Here is a 19,132-nt window from a genome sequence, read left to right as displayed (position 1 = left end):
TTACTGGAGGCTACCTTTATTCTATGAATTTACATTTTAGTTGTTGTAACAAAATAGTTCAGATATATGTATAACCTTATAAATTATAAAATAATGTTACAGTATAAGCCTTGTAAAAAATATAGAAAAGGAATGAGTTTGTAGCCCTTTTTTCCTTCTGAACACCTTTCGGTGAATGAAGTATCGCAGTTGAATAAAGAATTGAGCTGTTAACAGCGCTAGCTACTTTTTGCCCTTAGTGGCCTTCTCGGCAGCCTTGGTGACTTTACCACCACCAGCTTCCTTGAAGTTGACGGCCTTAATGACACCAACAGCAACAGTCTGCCTCATGTCACGTACAGCAAAACGACCAAGAGGTGGGAATTCCTGGAAGGCTTCCACACACAGGGGTTTGGAAGGTACGAGGTTTACGATGGCTGCATCACCAGATTTGATGGATTTGGGGTTATCTTCAGTGGATTTACCAGAACGACGGTCAACCTTCTCTTTAATTTCAGCGAACTTGCAGGCAATGTGAGCTGTGTGGCAATCAAGTACGGGTGTGTAGCCATTGGAGATTTGACCGGGGTGGTTGAGCACAATGACTTGTGCGGTGAAGTCAGCGGCACCCTTGGGTGGGTTGTTCTTTGAGTCACCAGCGACATATCCACGACGCAATTCCTTGACGGATACGTTCTTGACGTTGAAACCAACATTGTCTCCGGGCACAGCCTCTTGGAGAGCTTCGTGGTGCATCTCCACAGACTTTACTTCAGTGGTGATGTTGGCGGGAGCGAAAACAACAATAGTACCGGGCTTGAGGACACCAGTTTCAACTCTGCCTACTGGCACTGTACCAATACCACCGATTTTGTAAACGTCCTGCAGGGGAAGACGCAGAGCTTTGTCTGTGGGACGAGCTGGCGGAAGGATGGCATCCAAAGCCTCAATAAGGCATTTACCTTCAGCTTTACCTTCTTTACGCTCCACTTGCCATCCCTTGAACCAGGGCATCTTGGTGGATGCCTCCAGCATGTTGTCTCCGTGCCAGCCAGAAATGGGTACGAAAGCGACGGCAGCTGGGTTGTAACCGATCTTTTTGATGTAAGAAGATACTTCTTTCTTGATTTCCTCGAAACGGGATTCATTGTATGGGGGCTCAGTGGAGTCCATTTTGTTAACACCCACAATCAGCTGCTTGACACCAAGTGTGAAGGCGAGCAGAGCGTGCTCACGGGTTTGACCGTTCTTAGAGATACCAGCTTCAAACTCACCAGTACCGGCAGCGACGATGAGCACAGCGCAATCGGCCTGTGAAGTTCCGGTGATCATGTTCTTGATGAAATCTCTGTGACCGGGAGCGTCGATGATGGTGACGTAGTATTTGGCGGTCTCAAACTTCCACAGAGCAATATCGATGGTGATACCACGTTCACGCTCAGCCTTCAGTTTGTCCAACACCCAGGCGTATTTGAAGGAACCCTTACCCATTTCCTGGGCTTCCTTCTCGAACTTCTCGATGGTACGTTTGTCGATACCACCACATTTGTAAATCAAGTGACCGGTGGTGGTGGACTTGCCGGAGTCGACGTGTCCAATGACGACGATGTTAATGTGAATCTTTTCCTTGCCCATTTTTGGTTAGTCTAAAAAGAAAGAAATTACACTAAATTAGACTTATTGATATGACAACGAAAACAAGGATTTGCGATGCACTACTACAAGGTCATAGCCTCATACACGGGTATAATATGCGACCGGCAATATGGCGGCCGCATGGTCGCCTCGCCCTATCTTGACACTTCACAATGGATGTCGGCCATTATGGGGATAAAATATGTAAATTGACGAATGAGAAAACTTATTTAGTGTGATATTATTTTCATAAACAGTTAATACATAAGTCAGTTCAAAGTGAAAAGTTGAAAAGTGAATCACAACCACGTGGTAACATGTGCCGGTCGGTATCGATATGATATGACGCGTAAGCAAGTATTATTTTAAAGAAAGAATGAAATTAAATACTCGTTATTTGAGAAACAAAAGAATTCTAATAGCAAAAACGTTACAACTACAACATATTGCAATCGAGACACAAAGAAAACTGTGTTTCAGAATTACACCATAATAACGGAAACTATAAACTTTAAAACAACGGGCTAATGAATTTAAAATATATCGTAATCGCAACACAATTTTTTAAAGTTATAAGAGAAAATACTCTTTGCACTGGGGGATTTATCACTTCACTTAAATTCTTCTGACACTCACCACGGATAGCGTGTATTATCCGAGAAAGACTCCAACAGAATGGACGAGAAATGGTTTTTCTTTCGCCTGGAAGGAAAGGTTCATAGTCACTTCCGCTGTTTAGTGTGGCTATCTAAAAGCTTAAATCTCCTTATTTAAAAAGTTACAAATATCTCTAAAAAAATGTTATTATCTTCGAATATTAACTAAAAGGCACCAATTAAATTACTAATATTATTAATTTAATAATTTCAGCTTAATTATCATGACTTTAAATCATTCATAAACATAATAATACATAATAAATATTTTTCCTAATTTCATATTTAGATTTGATTGTAGTTGGTTTAAATTGTTATACATAAAATTTCGTGTTTTATAATTTATTTAGATCTACAGAAATCGTAATATGTTATATAATCGTGTACTTATAAAATATTCTTATATTTCGATTCAATTTATATCTTTAGCTTTAATAATGATATTGTAGAATTGTTTTCTCTTAAGGAAGCTTCGATAAGCAATAAAAATAAAGTTTGTATATTCTACTCGTAAATTACTAGGTGTGCCCGTAACTTCCAGGTAAAATTCAGTTTATGACAAACCAGGATCTACCTTTATGCATCCCAGGCGGGACAGGACTCCAGAAGGATCCTCTAGGTATGCTGGGTGGTGTTTCAATCTGTGCCACAGTGGTCGTCGTCGCTTTATGTGTGATCGTACACAGATGTTCCCCACAGTAGCCGTGACTGGTAATTAATTTTGTAATTGGACTCTTAACAGCATCCCAGAATGAATGAATGAATTAATTAAAGCTATTGAAGAATAAGATATTAAAGATTACCTAAGCTTTGATAATAAAATTTATACATGTTAAGGACATAGAACAAAAATACGGATGCGATTATTTAAAATAATATAAGATTGTAGAAAGGAAAATGTGAAATAAAAAGAGGCTTAAAAGAAATGAAAGTATCTAGTGACTTTAAAAGAATAACAAACGAAACGGTTGGTGATCCAACTAGTCAAGGTGTTCTACTGTTCATAGTACAATGAAAATTGCCTCAGTAGAAAATGTGACTCATGCCATGACACAGTTCCATGATATAAACCTAATCATTTACCAATAGATTAACTGAATAAAGCTGTAAGTATTGAAAATATTAGGGGTATTAAAACCGAAGCAGTGACAACTAAATTTACAGCTAATTAAGTTATATAAGCCCTAGAATATCAATTACTTTAATTATCTAAAAACTCGTATAATATTAACATACAACATCTCTAAATATAAATAAAATACATTGACCATAGGTGAAACAAACGTGTACATAGATTTTGTTGAAAATGTTGGGCTTAAATATGGAAAGAAAAACAAGGTCTTCATTTCGGACCAAAATGAAAAAAAAATGCTTACACACTATTCCTAGTTTAATATACCCCCGACTTTCGATACAATAAGTTAAAAAAAACCTATGCTTACATTGTTAAACAATGTTTACGACACAATGCTCCAACCACCTGGGCACATCTTGCTGATCATACTTGCTATAAAGATAAATCCGATAATACTCATTTTAAATCCGATTTTTTACATGATTTCAATTATTTTTAAGGACTTTTCACCACTAACAGATATTACCTAGAATTATAGTGAAACTAGGCACGGTAAAGGGGCTACAGAAGAGGTTGGAGCAGTCTTAACCATTTGAAGCTGCTGTTGATAAATATTGTATTTTGGTCAAGATGTTGGCACATTGTCACACATTGCAAAACTGCATGTAATGGAGAAGAATCTGTCACGTGTATCCACTAATCTGCATTGGAGCTGCATGGTGAAGTTAGCTTCTAACCTTTAAAAGATAGAGAAAGCTTTTGGCCAGAACAGTAGAAGTAAGACATTGAAATACTGTTACTTGACTTTCAATACAATTCTGTAAAATGACGAATCGAGAGCACATGTAAAAGCCTATTTGAATAAAACATAATTTGTTTTAATTTTAAAGAATATGACAGTTTTAAGTAATGAAAACTTTAGCTTATTTATGAATATTGAGTTTATTGAAAGTATCTTTTACAATGTTTATTAATTAAGAGTAAATTTTTTACTGTAATTTGAAAACTTACACTACTTAAAATATATTTCAGGTTCTGCTTTCTGTTTTTAATATAATGTGTGTAATATGTTATTTAAATATCTTAATAGATATTTCTTACCAATGCAAAAAAAAATTATCATTATAATCCAGTATAATTCCTTAGACGTTTATACGACAACATTTCAACGTGTCAACTTTACCCACGCAAGATACTTATTTTTCTAGCTGGAAACATTTTATGTTTTTGACGTCACCACCTATTTTAAGTTTAGAAACATGAGTTTCTTAAAAGTTTTTTGACAATTCGTAATCATTAAATGATTTTGATTCTAAATTATTTTGAAAAAGTTGTTTCTTACAATGATTCCTTATATTCAATTTCAATAGCTGTTTTATGAATATTAATAAGACCTAGGCATTTAATTTTGAATGTTTATAGAGATTTAGGATTTCCCAACTAGAACAGTCAATGACTGGATTTACTACACCACGTGTGTACATGTGTCTATCATTAGTCATTTGCAACATTAGCAAATTGTGATTTTGTTTGATAGTTTTAATAGTATGAATTTATTATTAAGTATGTATGATGATCTCAAAAATAAAAAAAATAACTAAGTTAATTGTATAATGCTGATCTTTACCTTTATTGTTCAATATATTTTCTCACTTGATTATCATTTGATTGCGACTGCATTAATAACCAATTTTAAATTATTTTAATATTATATGAGAAAGTATACAGTAGGGCTAGAACTTCTCAACTTATCTCACAAGCCGCATCTAGTTTCCATGCTTTTTTCTTGCATCATTTTCCATGTTAAATTATTAAAAACGTAAAATGGATATATATAATAATATGTTAAACACCAAATGCGGTATCATTATAAAAAATATTCCTCTGTTTCTTTTTCTTCCCAAAAAAGTTATATTTTTTTAATTCAATTGTTACTTAATTAAACATGCACCTTATGTCTCTGTGGTAGATTCCTGTACTTGTGTCAAATTTGACGAACTATTAAGAATTGAAAATAGAAAGAAGGTGGAAAATGTTTTTCCTTAGAAATTTCCTATAAACCAATTTTCAGCATGTGGTTTCAAAATTATTCCTCAAGTTCAAATACAAGCAATCAGTAAAATGAGTAGTAAATAGGGCTTGTTCTAGTCATTGAATGAAAAATACATAAATTTTCAGCATGTTCAAAAGTCGTGGTGATAGCAATATTGTTTATAAATGTACTGTACGATTATTAGAAGATACTGAAATATTAGAATGTGAATTTCACGTAAGTTTATATGCAAATTATGAATCATTAAACATTTTAAAATAATTATTAATTATGAAATTCAGAGTTAATATCAGAAATTATAGATGACATTTTCATTAATGTTCTTAGCAAGTAACATAAAAAAACAAAAATTGTGCATAATCCATGTCTATAGGAAATAATAATTTTTAGTGTTTTTTTTTCGAAATCTGCTGCAGGTAATCATTTCTTGAAGTCTTTTTATTTATTAAAATTGAAACGATTATTATTGCTTACAGCCAAGCTATAAGGGTAAATTTCTCTTAGAACATGTTTGTCAACAACTGAATCTGACTGAGACGGACTATTTTGGGTTACGATATGTAGATGCTGGTGGTCAGAGGGTTAGTAAATATTAAATAAGTTATAAATGTACAAACAAACATTAAATTTAATATTTTATGTATTAATGATGGAATTATATATTTTCAGCATTGGTTGCACTTGGCTAAATTGATATTAAAACAAGTGAAAGGTAAGTAAATTAATTTACGTGTATATCTTTACAAAAAAATAATAATTTGTAAATAAAATGTTAAATAATTTAATTTTTTTCAGATGCCTCACCAATCCTATTCAGTTTTCGGGTGAAATTTTATCCACCAAATCCATTGCTATTAAAGGAAGATGTAACCAGGTTTCAGATATATTTGCAGCTGAAGAGGGACCTTCTACATGGTAGACTATACTGCACATCAAATGAGGCTGCCATGCTTGGTGCGCTTATCATACAGAGTAAGTTTAGTTCATTCAATAATTTTTTTACCATAAATAATATAGTTCGTACAAAAGTTGGTCATATTATATACACTTATATATACTTATATTATATACTACATGAAAGTGGTAGTACTTAAAATAAATGATCATATAAATATAATACTTAAAAATCTTCATTCTATATAAATCATATTAATTTAAGATTATTTTTAATTATAGACATTCGTACTGTATAGGGTTACGTTACAACTAGTTTTTGTACAATTCTAGTAATAAAATGATAAGTATCCTTCACAGACTTTTGTTATTTACATCATTAAGTAGTAGGATTGATAAGCCTATAAGGGATGATGTTATATTTAAAAATAATTATTGTGCAATATTGGTCTAATAATAATTACAACTCATGTTAACATTGGTAGGCTATTGAACCTAATAAATGTATTCAAATATAAAATATTATATAATAAATATAATGAGGATAACAATGACAATGATGTAACTGTAGAAAAAACTATTAATTACTAATCAACTGCTTGCTTCCAACTAGAATGTAATATAGAAATTGGGAGTATTTTTCAATAAAAATCTAACTAAACACAAAAGCTCAAAAATACTTTTTTTATAATATTCTGCAATATTTATTTTAATGTAATTATTGCACAAGTTGTGTACAGCTTTCAGAAATAATTGCACAATGAATATTCAATGTATTTCACAAGTTAATTGCAAGTATGTTATTTTTTTTTTTTAGTTGAGTTGGGAGATTATGATCCCAATATACATGTTGGCAATTACGTCACAGAAATGAGGCTATTGTTAAGACAAACAGATGCTATTGAAGCAAGAATACAGGTAATATGTTTTTACGTATTGTAATGTATTATAATTTTATTTATTATTTTAATGTTATTTATTATTGAGAAAAATCTTCATTTCCTCCTATTTTTTAATTTGATTGTTACATTTTATATATATATTACAATAATTAGATTTAGATAAAGTTCAATTAAATTGGATTGGTCATCACAAATATGATTTACTTTAAAAATATATTATTAGTTTAGAAAAAGAAAACACTATACACAGTTTTTGATTGATTTATATAGATGATATTCAAAGAGTTTAAGTAGCAATTTTATAGGCATAGTACTGTACTCGTCTTGACTACCAATGAGCTATTAATAGCTTTGAACTGTATGAAATAAATGATTGACGTCTTTGCTCTTATTACACTGGTTATGAAGTTACATAATGAGTGTTTGTATAGTGATAAAGAGGGTACTATGCTTTATACAAGAATCAAATGTCCTTCATTTAAGTAGACTACAGGGCATTCTAATCCCTTTATTCTCTTAGATAAAAAAATCCTAATTTTTATATCTAGACTATAAGTACCAATTATAATTATGATCTTTTGTATGGATTATGTTCTTGATGATTCAATGATAAAGTCATAGCCAATATTTAAAAAACTATTTAAATACAATTGAACATGTTGTTCCCTAAATTTTAACAATCATAAACAGCAGCCTTTTGATGAGTCAGTGGTTAGAACATCTGCATCTTAACCGATGATAGTGATTTTAAAAATGCAAATGGGCAAGCAGCACTCAATTTTCATGTGCTTTTATTTATGTTTATAAACTATCTTTTACCTGCATGTATCCAATCTGTTTTGGAGCTACATAGTAGAATTAGCTCCAAATCTCTTTATAGGGAGAGGAGACCATGGCCCAGCAGTGGCAAATTTACTGGCTGTTCCTTTACTGTTAAGAAGTGTTTACTTGTAAAATTCCATTATTATGATTTAATTTTCTCGTTTAAAGATATATTATAGTGCATAGATATGAACATCAAATATTATTACTTAGGAGCTACACAGAGACCCAATGGAAGGAACACCAGGCGGAACAGGTGGAGTCAAGGGCATGTCCACACAGGAAGCAGAGAGGACATTTGTGAAGATTGCATGCCAACTAGATACATACGGAGTTGATCCACATCCTGTTAAAGTAAATACAAATATTTAGAAAATATATATATAAATGGGAAGGTTCATGTATATGTGTTTTTTTTTTAGTAAATTTCCTTTGTTTTTTTTTACCCATTAGATTTTAGAAATTTTCAAAAAATGCATTTCCTAAAGGCTGAGTATTTGCTGTCTACTGGGTACTGCTACTATAATATGATTTTTTTATATGTATGTTTAAGGATCACAGAGGCAATCAATTGTATTTGGGAATTAATCACAGCGGTATACTAACATTTCAAGGGAGCCGGAAGACACATCATTTCAAGTGGTCCGAAGTGCATAAAATTAACTTTGAAGGTCGCATGTTTATTGTTCATTTGAACTACCCTGAAGTAAGTGTTTGTATTAATTAAAACTGCTTTGATAATTTTGTGACATTTAAATGTAAAAGAGAGTTGTAATTCAACAATTCCTTCATTTGTTTTCAGAAAAAACATACAGTTGGTTTCAAATGTCCCAGCGGTGCAGCATGCCGGCATGTGTGGTGTTGTGCCATAGAACAAATGCTGTTTTTTACGTGAGTATAATGATATCTAATGTAATAGCTCAAGGGCCACACCTTTGCGTTGCAGTTGAATAATAGGCACGGCCGGTGAAGCACCATTGTATAAAAAAAAAATGGTGTGGTGTGGCCACTATAATTGGTGTAAGTTCTGATGGTGCAAAATTTGGTTCATCATGCATCTTGATCGTGAAGTCATGCCTAGATCTGTTCTTGGTTTTGGTTTAGCATATGCTCTTATCTCTTATCTCAACTCGCTAACGCGAATAGCATGTCTGGAGTGTCTGGGTTAAATCTTAAAAGAATACTACGAAGCCATTTTCGCCTTACTAATAGAACAGCTGAAATTTTGCACACTAATTTAATTCGTTAATTAATAAGAGCTTGTGTTAGGAACACATAAAGTGATAAAACACAAGATTTACTATTAGGATATTATAAATATAACAATTTCATTTGTTTCTTTTTTGTTATTTACTAAAGTAACTATTTTTTTGTTACAGTCTTCCATCATCGTCTGACGCCTGTGTATATTCGGGCGGCGGTTTATTTTCATGGGGCACAAAGTTTAAATATTTTGGTAGGACCGAACGGGAAATATTGGAGAGGGATGGATTACTTACACCGCGAGATTCCCAGGTCAGTAAGAGACGTAAGGCCTTAACACTAAACTATACAATAGCTTGTTTAAACACTGATTGAACTCTTTCTGTCGTAAGTTATGACTTGATTAAAATTTCTAAAGAAAATTACAGCTTTTTTTTGTTTTTAAAAATTTTTGTAAGATTTTTTTTAAAGAAGTTTTTCGTTCAGCATAATGACTACATTTATTGCTTTTACTTATGTTGAAGCTTTGCTTTATAACACATTAAGCGTAGAACTCAATAGATTGTGCTGTATAGTCTAATCTTGGAAATTCGAAGAGATTTATTTGCGAAGTTAACATTAATTATTACAAAGCGAGATTTTTATAGTTTTATTGGACGGAACTATGTTAAATACTTATCAAGAACTATATATCTATGCTGGATCCTAGAAGTAAGTTTTTGTAAGAGGGCTAAGTTCACGCACGTAAATATAACAAATAAAATTTACCGGGCCATACATATGAAATAACAAATATCGTTTTGAAAATCTCAATACACTTGCAATTTCTTACACTGTATCCTCATATAATTTAAGTCCTAAGTTACAAGAGTGTCTAATGTTCTATTGAGGTAATTTTATATGAATTTTGAGACACTATAAAGCTCGCCCCGCACAGGAGGAGGGTTCCAGTTCGAGCGGCAAGAGGAAAGCGTCGAGCGTTCCCGCGACGCCCTCGACGCCGATGACCGGAGATTTCGGTAACTTAACACAAATGCATAAACGTAGTCCGTTCCCGGCCGCCGGCCTGCAACCCGAGACCTCCCGCAGGCTACAGCAGCCTGCCGCGCTCCACGCACAGCGCGCCGCTTGAGGAGAGCGGCGCGGCCGAGGGCGAGGCGTGCGACGGCGGCTGCCTGCTGAGCGGGCCGGCCGTGGACATCGCGCTGGCGTGCTGCGACCACCTGCGCGACGAGCGGCCGCGCGCGCCGTGCGACGCCTACGAGCGCTCGTCCACCGAGTCGGCGGCCACGCAGGCGGCGGACGAGTGGCGCCCGCCCGCGCTGGCGCCGCCGCCGCGCCCCTTCAGCCTGCTGCGCGCCTTCGTGCCGTCCTTCGTGTTCGTGTGGCTGTCGCTGGCGCTGGCGGCGCTGCTGCTGTTCGAGACGGACTGGGCGCCGCTGCGCGCGCTCAAGCGCAAGCCGGAGCTCGTGTCGCTGCGCCACCACTACTACGCGCCGCTCAAGGACTACGTCAAGCGCAAGGTCGTGGAGCTGTTCTGATCCCAGGCGCGAGCCGCTCGCCGTTAGCGTTCGTTTGGCAGTCGTCGTTCGTTTCGCAGTCGCACGCGTTTTTGTGATATTTTCGAAGTACCTGGAGACTTGTATGACTTTTTTTGTATTCATTTTCTATGTTTCCGCAAGTCTAGTTTTGCGAAGCTCTCGTAATATTTTTTTTAGTTAGTTGCACAGTATGACATTTCAATTTGAAGTTTACTTATTTACAGATATATTTACTTTCGTACAATTCGATATAACATATTGCATTTATTTATTTTAATTAACATGATAAATAGTACTTATTATGATTAATATTATGAAAAATACTTAATTTTGAACTATACTCCAGTACGAATCAACTTTAATCTGCTCGTATTCTAGTAAACAGTATTCTAATTTATTTTTTAAATTAATGATGAATCTCATTCATTTTATGTTTTTTTTTGTAACATTCCAAAGTTACTATTTAAAAAAAATATATTATTATCAAATTTATCTTTTAATATTAACTAACAATGCATTTATTTACGTTTAAGCATATTATATAATTTATGAAAAATACATTTACTATACTCCCGCTAAACAAGTGTAGTGAGACCGCATCAACAGCAGATGTTTATAATAAATTTTTAGTAAAAATATCGATTTCAACGCCCTTGTTATTTATCGTGGATTCTTCGGCACATGTCGAAAAGTTAGTGACAGCACTATATATCGTGTACCTTCAAGGTGGTAAGAGCACGAACTTCTCAATGATTTTTTTACTAACGTTGATTAGCGGAAGTTTAGTAAAACAATTGTTCTCTCTTTCTGACATTATTGATTTGACATTAGAAAGAAGAAGAACATAACAAGTTAAAGATTATTCACTCAGGAAGGCGCGCCCCTTCACGCTCAACTATCGGTGTGCGTTAGCTCGTCCTTACGAGATGTAGTAGTGTGCGTAAGGTGATTAAAGTAAGATTCAAGGCAATCAAAAAATACAAATTATTAAAATTTTTATAGATACGATAGTTTAAAGTGGAGGGGCGCACCTAGATGAACGAACGAATAAGGTGAAAGAATCTATTTAACATTACCAATCAATTTTATTAAAATATTTTCTTTATTACAAACGTATTCCAGTTTTATATAATTATTATGCTTTCTTAATGTTTATGAAAGTGCACTGTTGGGTCTGCATCAGCCTTATTAGTTGTGTTACTTTAAGTGCTCGCCTAAACGCTTCTCTGCCTAGTCACAAATTATAAAATAAACTTTTTAAAATGTAGAATAGTTAGTCTTCGAATCTTGTTCCAAGTGATCTGATATATATCTCAGTTTTTTAGTATATATTATATTATTAAATTGTTTATTAATAGTACTTAGGTTGCATTTAATAAAACGCACAGTTTTTTTGGTGGATATTTAAATATTTAAGAGCGTTGCATATTTCTAAAAATAGAGTAATTATGTGTTTTATGCATCATTACATTTGAACATGTAAACTTCATTAAGACTGCAAGAAGACAATTCCAATACAATTTATGCAAAATGAAAAATAGACGCAGAATTAATAATTGGGTATTTAGATGGTCAATAATAATCGCTTTTTTAATTTTATATCAATAGTTGGTCGTAAATTATATTCGGAAAACGATACAATTTTTTGGAACGATTTACAATTAATGGAAATGTACAAATTATATTGTAAGTATAAACGTGCCAAAGGAATGTTGTGACGTCACAATGTTATCGTGTTTATAACGAGGAGAACAAATAAACTATAAACTAAATAACACGAAGCTGCCTGTTAATTTAAGAGGCAAGCCATTGTGATGTCGCTTGCGCCTCATCGGTACTGTTAAAAGGAAAAGTCGTATGCAAAAAAATCTATTAAATACCCAATTATTTAACAAAATATTCCTATGATACATTATTCCTCAATAAATAGTATTGCAATACTACGCTTAAATATCTGTGTTTTTAACGGTGTCACTGTGATTCATGTCGTTTTTCGGTGAAGAAGTATTATATGGTTAATTTAGTTCAATTTCAACTTTATTCTAAATTATTCATAATCTTAGCGACGAATAATACCATAAAGTACGTTTTTTAAAAAAACATTTTTTTATCTTATATATAAAAATTGTTGTTGGTTTCTGTTTGAGTTCAATAGACTTTGATATCGTTTGATCACCGTGAATAGCACTTATATTTTTTCATACTTTTCTTTTAGAACTGGTTAAGATTGTTATAGTGTAAGATTTTATTACAAAATACGCAACGTATAATCAATTTTTTGATAAAATTGTATCCTAAAATAGGCTTCGTTAAGTGCGCACACTTAGAATAGTGCATTATCTGCGCGAATAAAACAATTATTTTTTACTTTATTTTTATATCTCATCTATTTATTACTAATGTTTTCTAAACATGTTATTGTTTTATATTTATTACAAATCTTTAATTTTATTGATACGTTAACTATCTGATTGTTATAATTTTGACTTACTTTATTAATGACATACAAGCTAGATTGTGACAATTATATAAAAAAAATCGTTTGCCATTTACATAAGTATTATTTTATATGCCATGCCATCGCCATACGGGTTTACTTGCCTGGCGCTGTCCAGCGTTGGATTGGCAAAACTCATTGGAACGTGTAACTTAATTCAATTAACAATAGAATTATTTTAGGTAAACCCCTAATGTAATAAGCGATTAAAGAAGTGTCAAATATGCACACTGAATAGATTACTGATAGTGTACAGAATTAGAAGTTACTCTGTAAGAACATAGTGTAGAAATGTTTCTTGCGGTGATATTTGAATATTTTATTGCCGTGTTATTTGTGGACAACGGGATTTACTTTTTTGTACCTGCTATAAATTTATTTTTGTATTTTTACCGCTTTTTAAATTGGAATAACGCTATTTAGTTACTCAGTGACTTTGATATTTCTAGTCTAGGTTAAATTGTAATAAGCTAGCGAAATATTTTGGTGAACGTATTTTTGTAAGGACTGGCTATGCAGAGGCCAAATTAGTTTCAGACTTTTGTCTGTCACTTCATCCACGTTGCAATACAGTCCAGAGTGTTATGCCATCCCGCTTTTAAATTTGTATGTAGTTATTCTCACTAAAACATTGCCTGTGACTATCATGTAATAATAAACTAAGCACAAATGTAATTAATAAAGAAATTAAAAAAAGAACAAAGTATTATTCCAATAAAACATCCTGTCAATGTCATTTACATTTTATTATTTAAAAAATAATTCCAAAATAAGCAACAAACAAATAACAACTTAAAACATTTCATGGTGTATACATCGACTTACTTTAACACTGTAATGATGTCGGTTGTGCTTGGTAATGGTATTGAAATATCCCTAGGTTCTCTAGGTTCAATATTTATCACATACATATTTAGAAAGACTAAATATGGCACTACTTAGAGGAACTAAGGTAGTACAAACGAGCAACAGACTCAAAATTCCGTTCAACTTGCGATTGTAACAACACAGTGTTGTATATAGTATATTCTGTCATAAATTACATTTTTGCGTAGTGAAGCGATTTCCTTAACTAAGATATACATTCCAATAAAAAATATTTGAGCGTCATAAATTAAAAGTTAAATCTATTACAGTGTTTCAATTATAGAATAGCGAAATAAACACGTAATAATATAAAACTTATATATTCAGATTCATTCTTACATATATTTTTTATCAGCTTGAGCTATAAACAATATTAATAATGAATTCCTTATTCACCCATAAAATATGTCTGTAATGAGGACGCAGCATTATATGATAGTATAGCGTTTACACATTACGAAACTACGAATTATAACGTAAGAGCGCGTAATTGCACTATAATTATACGAGTTCGTATGAAGTATAACCAACACAATTAAATTTAACGGGCAGCCGTTTTATCGTAAGCGATACGTTAAGGCGCAAGGTGCAATCAACGACTTCATTTCGCTCCCAGGATGCAGATTTTTGGTCTGCAAATTATAAAGTCGACGAGCACGGGTCGATACACTTACTCTAAATTCGATTACACAATATTACAAATAGGAAATACGGCTCACGTAGACTACCAATATTATTGTCCATATGACGATCCGGGCGGACGAGAGAGGCGAGGTAGAGGCGCGGGGGCGGGGGGCGATCAGTCGACGATCGATATCTGCGCGTAGCCGATGAGCCCCTTCTCGTCGGCCGGCTCGGCGGGGTCGGCGGACTCCAGGCGGAAGGTGAGCGAGCGCGGCGCGGGCGCGTCCCCCGGGAACAGGTGCGCGTCCACGAGGCGCTGCAGCTGCGCCGCGATGGCGCCCGCGTCCGCCGCCGCCACCAGCCCCGCGCCCACCAGCTCCGTGGCGATGCCGTCCGCCGAGTCCTTGCCCGGCGCGAACTCGAAGCGGATGTCGTTGAGCTCCTTGCGGGCGTTGCGCATGCGCAGCACGAGGTTGATCTGCGGCGCGTCCTCGGGCTCGACGGAGCCGATGCTGAAGCCGGCGCGCGGCTCGGCGTCGCTGTCGCTGTCGGAGGAGTCGGCGCGCAGCAGGTGGTTCATGGGGCGGTCGCGGCCCGCCTCGCCGTCGTCGTCGTCGTCCTCCTCGTCGCTCTCCCACACCCACTCGCCGGTCTCCATGCGGTGCAGGCGGCCGGACGTGCCGGGCTGCCGCTTGCTCGCCTTGTGCACGCGCGTCTCCATGCTGGGCCCGATCGATACGAGCGTCTGTACGAGATACTTCCGGTCTTTCGCTTTTTTGAAGAAAGAATGTTTGAGTAGCTCCGTCGCCGAGGGCCTCTTCGTGGGGTCCTTTTGGAGGCATTCCGATATCATTTTTCTGAAAGTTTTGCCGTAGGCCTTGTATTGATCTTTATCTTCGGCGCCGGTGTCGAGTGTCGGCGGATCGTTCTGAAGGGTCAACATTAGGACCTTCATAGGGGGATACTTGTGGTAGGGCGCAGTGCCTGTCGCCATCTCTATCGCTGTGATACCGAAAGACCAAATGTCCGCCTTGAAGTCATAGCCGTGGTTCTGCTCCATAACCTCGGGTGCCATCCAACAGGGAGTGCCGACGAACGTGTGTCGCACCTTTTGCCTCGACAGATCTCTCCCCGTCGCCAACCAGGCTGAAACGCCAAAATCCGCAATCTGAACGATACCATCATCTCCAAGAAGAATATTACCTGCTTTAATATCCCTGTGAATTTGTCCATTCTGGTGGAAATATTCGAGGCCCTTCAGCACCTCCTTCAGAACAGTAGCTATTGTTGCCTCATCGAAGACGCCGTGTTTACAATTGGAGATCCTCATTTTATGTTTAATTATATCTAATAGACTGCCACCCTCTAAAAGTCTCAATACGAGCCAGAGTTCTTCTTTAACAACGAAACTAGTGTAGTACGTTACGACATTCTCATGGTTACAACTAGACATGGCTTGGATTTCTTTAAGGAGTTCGTCCATAGAGGTATTCCATTTTTCTAGATTGATTCGCTTTATAGCGCATTTTTCTCCCCGTGGACGGCAGAAAGCGGCATGTACTACAGCTGTTGCGCCTACACCGATAACTTCTAATAGCTCATAGTCATCTTGACTATTTGGCCACATGTGACCTGAACTTGCCATTTTATTTTTTTATATATACCTGGTTACCCAATCTACAGTATTTTTGTAAAATAGTTTTACAATTTGTACTACTAGTAAGGCCAATGACTAAGGCAGGGATAAGATTATTTAATTTTGTGTATGAATTTTAATAAAAGCAGGGATCACTTGGTCGCCCATGTTGATATGATTTTTTGGTATGTAGTTTTGTCTTACAATAACACTTTTCTTCAAATCTGTTTCAAAACGATGAAGTGTCTGACCAGTTTCTCTGAGTGATATTACAGTTTTATCTTCTTTTATGACTGTGGTACTGTTCAGGTCTACATTTGATGGATAGAGGTAGTCACCTGAAAATTAAAAAAGCAATTAAACTTCGAAACATTTGAACATTTATAAAACAAACTGTCAGTTATAATTATAATATGACCCCATTCATAGTTTATTGTTGATGTGACTGGAAATTACTTGTATACTGTATAAAATTAGAAACTGTAAGAACGAAACTTAACCTGGTAAGAGGAACACAATGCCATCTTTAGCTCGTATACGAACAGGATAAAACAATTCATCACCGTGGCTGCTTCTTTCTCTTGCAAAATTGTTTAATTTCTCAATGTCTTTAAAGTATGATAATCGATTCAATTCATAGCTTTGAGGTGGGAATAATTCCACTTCTCCTCTTCTATTTCTTTCTAAAGTGTCTTGAGGACTGGCCCACTAAAAGAGAAAACATTTTTATAAATGGTTATATAAATATTTAATTATTTTTTTTAATATTCATTGTTTTGTAATTATGATATCTCTAACGATATTTGAAATCCTCTTTAGAAAAGCAGAGAGCAGAGATATTGGAAGTGTGACTTTTTTTTTTGTTAAGGGTCTCATTGTTTGAAAAGGCTACCTGTCATATTATGAGTTTTTCATTCAAGAATACTATAAAAAGATAATTTCTGTGCTTTATAGTTAAAGTCAACACAGCCCTGGAATCTAAGACACACCTTCTCAGTAAGAGTACCTGATCTTTGAACAAACCCTAGAATACAAAGTCTTAATGTTTGCTAGTGTCATGAGTAATATTTATAAAATTAATAATAATTAAGAAAAGGAACATAATTCATACCTCAACTTTATGCACTTCGGAGTTAGCTTTGATGTGTGTTGGTTTGTTTTCCAACGCAGCTATGAAAAATGCAGTATCAAACCTCTTTGGTAATAAAACAGGGGATAACCAGTTGCTCCAATAGTGTAAATTCCATATATCAGGGTAACAGTTGTACTCTTTACAAAGATTAAGAAGCTCCGAGGGATTTTCACTCACCTGAAATTGTTTTAACTACTCTTAATATATTTAATAACATTAAAATATTTAACACAATAGTGTTGTTCATTGCTGGTAAATATTTAATAGAATGAAGAATTGGAAGGCACTAATAGTCTTTAATTAACTAATTGAAGTGTTCATTAAGTGATATAAACATATTTTAATGTTCCATTAACCAAATACACTAATGAATGTTTTGGAAAAATAAATAAAAAGACTAATGTTCTTAATGATTGGTATGCTATGTTTCTCACCCTTTTCTGCCAATATTTTAAATCAATGTCTGATATAAAATTCGCCCAATAATCAATTTTCGATGTTTTATGTTTAGAGCTGCAGATAAGCAAACCAAGTTCCTCAAATGTTTCTCTTATTGCAGTTATTCTTAATGCAATGTGTCTGCCAACAATATTTAACTTTGATATAAAAAACCCACACAAGGTCAAGGTCAAACTGAATGTAACTTAAAAAATAATAATTATACAGTAGTATAATTTGCTTTGTAAGAAGCAAATTGATTTTTTATCACAAGGCAATAATGAAGATCATATTGAGCGTCAAACAGTAAAGTAATTATAATCTTTAAATTTATCATAAACATTTCACTTTCATAAACTTATTTAATGTTAAAATAGTCAAAGTAGATAATATGATAAAGAATTAGATGATTATCGTAATTATAATGTCGTATATTGTGGTTTTTACCTTTCTATAGGGTTATTTGCAAAAATAGGAGTAATTGGGGCACCAGCTCGATGTAGTGTTTCGAAGTCACTCTGATCGAAGCCGAAAGAGCCGAGGAGGTGAAGCCAACGTTCACTGGCGTCCGCCTCCTCTTTAACACCGCCCGGAAACACAACACCGTTCGAGAAAGATGCGTCAAACGTCCGAGTCTGCAACAAGATATCGTAGTTACTATCACCAGTGTTCCCACTCGATAAACCATCTATATTCCGTTTAGCGAGCACTATCAGCGAAGCAGAATCACGCCAACATTTTTCGATTGCTCTTTTCATGATTATACTGATGACACTCCGGTTTTAATATTAAATAAAACAAAACTCATTATACGCGACAGGGTTATATTACAAGGCCGAAACTTACGTATAATTTATTGCGTTTAGTTTGTCAAACACGTATTGCTTTATCTAATGTGGTATACCGTATAAGATAACCGATAAGTTTGTTTTTGCATTAGCCTATAATGATTTTGGATGAAACTACAGATTACAGAATATAAAAATAGCTTTAAAATTGACATTTACTCACACAACGTTAGGTTTTTTTTTTTTAAGTTATCTCAGTAGCGTTTTGGTATTACACTAATTTAATTTAACAACGTTTTAATTAATAAATTACTAAAAATACAATGTTATGTTAAATAATATTAATTAACTTATTATTTTGTAATGCTATTTATGTAATATATTTAGTAT

The 19,132-nt window shown here is 34.8% G+C and overlaps 4 protein-coding genes across 5 annotated transcripts; 1 reads left to right on the top strand and 3 right to left on the bottom strand.

Moving 5' to 3' along the window:
* LOC125066089 (elongation factor 1-alpha) lies at positions 1-2,346 on the bottom strand. Its single transcript, XM_047674017.1, has 2 exons — positions 2,251-2,346; positions 1-1,625 (listed from the first exon to the last, which is right to left on the bottom strand). Exon 2 carries the CDS (start codon positions 1,612-1,614, stop codon positions 223-225), a length of 1,392 nt encoding a protein of 463 aa, XP_047529973.1. The 5' UTR covers positions 1,615-1,625; positions 2,251-2,346; the 3' UTR covers positions 1-222.
* Positions 2,347-4,859: 2,513 nt separating this feature from the next.
* Positions 4,860-11,138, top strand: LOC125063990 (FERM domain-containing protein 3). Of its 2 annotated transcripts, XM_047670762.1 has the most exons (12): positions 4,860-4,908; positions 5,524-5,614; positions 5,875-5,979; positions 6,068-6,110; positions 6,194-6,370; positions 7,110-7,210; positions 8,230-8,370; positions 8,570-8,722; positions 8,819-8,907; positions 9,396-9,531; positions 10,157-10,238; positions 10,309-11,138. In XM_047670762.1, exons 2-12 carry the CDS (start codon positions 5,525-5,527, stop codon positions 10,758-10,760), a joined length of 1,569 nt encoding a protein of 522 aa, XP_047526718.1. In that variant the 5' UTR covers positions 4,860-4,908; position 5,524; the 3' UTR covers positions 10,761-11,138. The 2 variants fall into 2 exon arrangements, with proteins under 2 accessions (XP_047526718.1, XP_047526710.1); XM_047670754.1 differs by lacking the exon at positions 4,860-4,908 and having other exon boundaries at positions 5,323-5,614.
* Positions 11,139-13,984: 2,846 nt separating this feature from the next.
* On the bottom strand, positions 13,985-16,393 carry LOC125068918 (STE20/SPS1-related proline-alanine-rich protein kinase-like). The gene has a single exon (XM_047678338.1). It carries the CDS (start codon positions 16,391-16,393, stop codon positions 14,924-14,926), a length of 1,470 nt encoding a protein of 489 aa, XP_047534294.1. The 3' UTR covers positions 13,985-14,923.
* Positions 16,394-16,501: 108 nt separating this feature from the next.
* On the bottom strand, positions 16,502-18,789 carry LOC125069004 (acyl-coenzyme A diphosphatase NUDT19-like). Its single transcript, XM_047678436.1, has 5 exons — positions 18,402-18,789; positions 17,951-18,095; positions 17,496-17,693; positions 16,885-17,092; positions 16,502-16,722 (listed from the first exon to the last, which is right to left on the bottom strand). Exons 1-5 carry the CDS (start codon positions 18,710-18,712, stop codon positions 16,502-16,504), a joined length of 1,083 nt encoding a protein of 360 aa, XP_047534392.1. The 5' UTR covers positions 18,713-18,789.
* Positions 18,790-19,132: the final 343 nt, after the last annotated feature.

Source organism: Vanessa atalanta, chromosome 1 (assembly GCF_905147765.1).
Source record: "Vanessa atalanta chromosome 1, ilVanAtal1.2, whole genome shotgun sequence".
NCBI classification, from domain to species: Eukaryota; Metazoa; Arthropoda; class Insecta; order Lepidoptera; family Nymphalidae; genus Vanessa; species Vanessa atalanta.
The sequence above is the reverse complement of the archived record's forward strand: the minus strand, read 5'-3'. Positions and strand labels throughout refer to the sequence as shown.